Below are 5,703 nucleotides of genomic sequence, written 5' to 3' on the forward strand. Positions count from 1 at the left end.
TGCCTACTACCAGTGAAAGAGGATTTGAATTAATAATAACATTAAATATCCTTATCTTTCTGTTTAACTATTCACATTCCACACAGTGGAAATCTACCTCCTGTAATTCCAGATTTTAAAATTGGATTTTAAAATCCATGAAGAAATGTGTCAAACCTGCTGAGTGGGAGTACACCAGATGAAATGCATTTTAATAATGTCAATCAACGAGTTGCAATCTCTTAATCTTACAAATGCAGACCTCACAGCAGTGGATTTTACAGTAAAAATATATTCATTGTAGAGATGCAGGATATCGCCAATAACTGTGTGATGCACTGTGCAACAGCTGGGGCATCTAATAAATGACTGCACACTGGATGCATCTGTGGCATTTTTCCCTTTGGACATATTAGTAAGAACAGAATTGTCTTCCTTGGTGTTCAGCGGACAGAAATGCTGTCAAGACAATCACCTTGTGGCTGAGAGAGGCATCTGGTGTGAGAGGGAAGTTACCCTGCTGGTGGGGACTAGGGAGTACTGCTGCTGAATAGGAAAACTGAGTCCTGGACTATCCAAGCCCCATCGTACAACTAACATGGACCTAACTCCCATTTCACTCACGTCAGTGATGCTTTCAGGCCCAGTACCGACTCTGGCAGAGGAACATGCCTTTCCTTCGACACCCCACCAGCCAGGACGGGCTGTTGGGGCCATGCAGGCGCAGGCACAGGCACAGGCAGGGGCAGGAAGGTGTGCAGCACCCTCTGAGCTCTTCCCCACCCGGATGGAAAGCACCCATGCGAAGCCATCACCCAGGACAACATGAGCAGTCTGCACATCATGCGGCATGAGATGCAGCCAGCGAGGAGACAATCCCCAGGCTTCCCAGGGAGCGCCCAGGAAAGCAAAGGCAACATGCATGGAAGGGCTGCCTCCCGGGTCCGACGGCCCAGGGTCCACTTTGCTAAACCGACTTCTTTTGCAGGACCTTCTGTGCTCTTGCCAAATCCTACAGCCCTGATCAAGTTTAAGCTCCTAATCCTGAAGGAAAGAAAAGGCAGGATAACCTCACAGGTGAGATTCATCAAGCTGTTGGAAGCAGTATGTCCCCTTTTATGTTTTTTTCCCCCAAATGAGAGGGGCAGTTAGCCCTTAATTTTCAGGAAATTCTCTTTACTTAGTCCAAATCCAGTTTAAATGCAAGTCTGTGGTAAAAGATATAAAAAGAGGATTATTGCTGGCAAAGTTCTGCATCTCTTTTTCAACAAACTGCATGCCTGTGGCAAAGCTAAAATAACAATAACAATGCAATGTTTACTAGTCATGAATGTCGTGTCTTTTGTCTCTTGTGTGGTTATTGCATTTGCAGTCACATGATGCTTGTTTTAATTTTTGCTTTGCTCTTTATGTACTAAATTACTGCCATTCTGTACTTGATCTTGGTTAGCAAGATTTTTGTGCTGTGGTTATGTATGTTTTTTATGTATGTGTGTGAAAAAGAGAAGGAGAGAGTTCGGATATGCACAATGGAGTATGCATACTCATTGTATGTACGTATAGATACCAAGGACTAAAAGATACTGCATATACATATATATGTAGATATGAAGAATAACTGATATCAGAAATACAAGACATCAAATGGATCTAGTGGCACAAGAATGGGTTCTGATTGAGCTAGAGAGCCGTTAGAATTCAGAAGTATATTTATAGCCTTGTATATAGTTTCTCTTTAATTTATGTAATATATGACTAGGTATATAAATTAAAGCAAAACGTAAACAGAAGACAATATCTCTTCCTCTGTGTCTTCCTATTTATGTATCTTTCCTTTTTCTACTCCCTTTTGTACTCCCCTTGTCTACTTACTTTGGCCTTTTGCTTTCTAACTTGCTGCAGCTCTGTTTTCCATCCACCTATAGTGACTTTTCAACACTCCCGCGTCCCCCCATTGTTCTCCAGACATGGCTTTTGGATTACAGCTATTTTTTTGAAGAAGCATGTTACAAACTCTTGATACAGATGCTATTTTAAGGGATGGTTTTGCTACGCCTTAAACTTCTTTTTCTCTACTTCATATTTAAGAATAGATTCACGCTTTCAGATGTATTGTCCTCTCGCTCTGATGTTTCTCTTAATACAGTAAAAGCAAATAGCACGGCAGGTGAACGTTAGCAAAAGCCACAGCTCCACTTTTGCAGCAAGCGGCAAAAATGTGAATATACAGTAGGAAACCTAATTCATGACTGCAGGTAAATAGATTTTTTAGTATTTCTTACCCCTGTTAATTTTTTTTTCATAGTCAACATTCATATATTTGCTGGTACACACCCATTTTCTCTCTTACACACAAACATACACATGCGTGCCCTTCCCTTACATCAATTTTTAATTTGTTTTTTGTTTTTTTTTCTTGTTTTAGGTAATTCACAATTTTGTCCAGCCCCGAAGGAATGCTAGTTCATGCCACTCACTCTCACACTGGCAAGGACTGCGCACAGTCAGAGTGCAATCAGTATCATATTTTTCTTGGTTTAGTCCAAGTCAATAGATATACACCGGCATTCCTTAACTCGGGTGATTCTCTTCTTCTTTCTTGGGGGCTGAAGCTCAGGGCAATTGAGTGTAACAGTCATGGTGGTGAATTTCTTGGGCTTGCAGAAGGAACAAGATTGGAAGGAGCCTTCCTCTTTACGGACGTGCCTGGGGATGTAGAAGGAATTGCACTGGCCGTAGCAGAACCTGTTGATGATGGTACGACTGTTGCAGCCTTCTTCGTGGATAGTTTGTTTGAGGGGTTGCGTTTTACACCAATCCCGCTTTAGATATTTGCGCTCAGTGATGTGCAATGCCTCCTGACTAGACTCCAGCACCTCTTCAGCAGGCATCGAGGTGCCTTTTCCTCGTTCTCGATGCCTAGAGCCTGACTGCTGCTGTGTCTGCATTTGCTCTGAATCATTGGGCTGATCTTTGTCAGGAGGAGGGATAGCACCTTGAGATCCACGGTTTCTCTTTCTTCCTTCTGCTGCCGGTAGCAGAAATCCCATCAGAAGAAACACAGCGCCGATGGCATATAGTGTGCGGACCATCCTATATGGAGGAAGTTGAGGGAATAAAGCAGAGTTGTGGATTTCAGATATCAACAGAAGTCAAGTATACAGCAAATTTTCAGTTCCATAAAAGCAATATGTGTGCATGTGCACGCGCAGTTATAAAAGATAAGCATTTTGCCTTTAGCAGCTAGAAAGCTGTTTCCAAATTACCAAGTGACAAAAGCTTTAATGTATGGTGATTGAAAGTCAGAGGATAAAGGAAGTCCAAACAGAATTTCATTTTGGGTAGCATGCATCTTTTTCCAGCTCTTTTCTCCATGTGTATTACCCTAGTTAAGAGTTCTCATTCCCTACGTACAGCTCACTGGCATTAGGAATGTTGCTCCTGACTTACAGTGGTGGAAGAACAGATTTCATGCTACACAAGGATTTATATGACATAGCTATCTGCAATACCAGAGGACTAAACTCTTTGACTCAGGAGATGCAGTGTAGCTATGTGTTCCTTAGCCAGACTCAGAAACTTTGTACAGCTTCTTGCATAATATACATCCAGAATATAATGTGCGTGCTATATCCACCTGCTGTCTGAATTACTGCATCCCAAGCTCTGTGACATTGCCCCTCTGAATTGGCCACACTTTCCCCCCTTCCAGAAGTACTGTGGTCTCCATGTTGTCCTGGAAAGCAAGAGATGTGTGCGTCTGAGTGTAATGAAGCTTAAAGTAAGAGATATGCAACAAGACAGGCAACTAACATCAAAGAATATTTAGGCATAGGTTAAAAGAGATGCAGCTGTAATTTCAAATTACACCTTCTCACACGTTACTCTGAATCCTTAACAGAAGTTACATAGATGCAGTCACAATGTTAAGAATTTTTCAGATCTGTGAATTTTATTCATTACATAGAGTGTGATATTGAAAGGACACATGAGGACAGCAGCGTTTCATATATGACATTAAGTATCCTGAGGTATTAGTATCAGAAAAGAATGTATTTTGTGCATACACGCACAAAAAAACCCTTCAAGAAGTGTAGTAAGGGGAAACTATCAGGTTCTTCAGAACAGCACCCCTGCTCCAAACCTAATTACTACCCTATGAACAGCCTTTCTTGCCTCCCTTATTCCACCATTTCTGCTGCTTCCCAAAGCTCTGAGCTCTTTTGACTCCTCAGTCAGCTCAAGACACCAACCAGCTGGGAAGAAACTCATCAGCTGTCACATTTCCCCCCTTCCACAAGTACCCTGGTCTCCATGTTGTCCTGGAAAGCAAGGGACGTGGCAGTAAGAGAAGCAAATGAGGGAATGAGGCTCTCAGGAGACCCTCCCCACGGGGAGCTTGGAAGAAACCACCAGAAAGGAGCAACTGCTTGCAAAAACCCCATAAAACAGCAGAACTGCCAAGAGGCACATGCATTAAAAAGGGGGACAACTGTGGAAAAAAAACCCGAGGATGTTGGTGTCTTCTACCTGCTTGGAGTGCTGCAGTTGTACCCCTTATTTGACTTCAGTAAGGAACAAATTAGTGTTTGAGAGTCCTGCTTGTGTTACTACCCAAGAAACACATGTGAAACCAAGGGCACCGTTCTGGACAGCTTTATCCGCTTTGCCTGAGACCACACAACTAGGCAGGAAAGCAGCCAAATGCCAATGCTGTAAGGGCCACCTAGAGACTCAGTAAAGGCTCAGGGTAAGTACCATGTGCTGTAAAAGATAACTGTTAATTTCTCAGTTACTAGGTCTTTCCAGTCACATGGAGAAAGTGAATGTTACATTATGCTGTTCAAAAAGTGTTTCTCACTGAATGGACTGGGAAAGGAATTACTGGAGTGGGAAAGTATCATAGTGGGTTTCCATTGCATCCAGGGATTTGCTTGTGGATCTAATATTTTAAGTGTTTGTCTACAGATTGTTACAGCACCTAGAGTTTATAATACACATGACAAATATATGCATTAATATTATTCGTTTATGTTTATGTACCAGTATGTCCTATGTTTGGCAGAAGCCTCAGGCTTCAAGCAAGGGACGTAAGAATGACACTATTGCCGACTCCAACTTGGAAGGGCTGCTTTTAATATCTAAGTGAAATATGGCACAGAACATGCAATTTTAATAACCTTAAGGCTCTGACATAGAACACACAAAAAAAGTTGGGAATTCTAGTTCAAGACTAACGCAGCATAGTTTCAAGTCTCAGCGTGGACTTCACATTTGCTGGTTTTTCCTCATTGCTGTTACAATCTGAATGCTATTTAAACACCTTTCTTTTAAAATTTAATTTTGTCTTTAAAAAAAAAAAATTAAAAGAGTTATAAACCACCGCTTATTTCCTCAAGAGACCAGAATGACTCCTTTCAAAACTATTCCTATTTCCCCGGCACTGTATACCCATGCTGTATTTAGACAGTATTTTAATATGCACTTTATTTACTCAATATGGTGCCAGAGCCTTAAAAAAAAAAAAAAAAAAAAAAAGTCATTGCATGCAATTGAAAATAAATTGCTACTTTATAAGAAGTGCCAGGAAAATTCAGGTGTTTGTTTAGTATCCCATAACTGAGCTGAAGTTCCACCAACACGCATATTCCTGGACTACTTTTATTTCTAAAACTGATGACCTCCACACTGCTTCATGTTTGGTTTCTTTTTTTTGGGGTGTGT

At 41.4% G+C, this 5,703-nt stretch overlaps 1 protein-coding gene across 3 annotated transcripts; it reads right to left on the reverse strand.

Annotated features, from left to right (window-relative positions):
* Positions 1–2,516: 2,516 nt before the first annotated feature.
* Positions 2,517–3,071, reverse strand: GREM1 (gremlin 1, DAN family BMP antagonist). Of its 3 annotated transcripts, none has more exons than XM_074149622.1 (2): positions 3,045–3,071; positions 2,517–2,834 (listed from the first exon to the last, which is right to left on the reverse strand). In XM_074149622.1, exons 1-2 carry the CDS (start codon positions 3,069–3,071, stop codon positions 2,517–2,519), a joined length of 345 nt encoding a protein of 114 aa, XP_074005723.1. The 3 variants fall into 3 exon arrangements, with proteins under 3 accessions (XP_074005723.1, XP_074005722.1, XP_074005721.1); XM_074149621.1 differs by having other exon boundaries at positions 2,517–2,841; positions 2,947–3,071; XM_074149620.1 differs by having other exon boundaries at positions 2,517–3,071.
* Between the last annotated feature and the right edge of the window lie 2,632 nt (positions 3,072–5,703).

Source organism: Numenius arquata, chromosome 6 (genome assembly GCF_964106895.1).
Source record: "Numenius arquata chromosome 6, bNumArq3.hap1.1, whole genome shotgun sequence".
Taxonomy (NCBI): Eukaryota; Metazoa; Chordata; class Aves; order Charadriiformes; family Scolopacidae; genus Numenius; species Numenius arquata.

Excerpts from the sequence above, each read along its gene's own strand:
- GREM1 (XM_074149620.1), bottom strand. The coding sequence starts at position 3,071 with ATGGTCCGCACACTATATGCCATCGGCGCTGTGTTTCTTCTGATGGGA.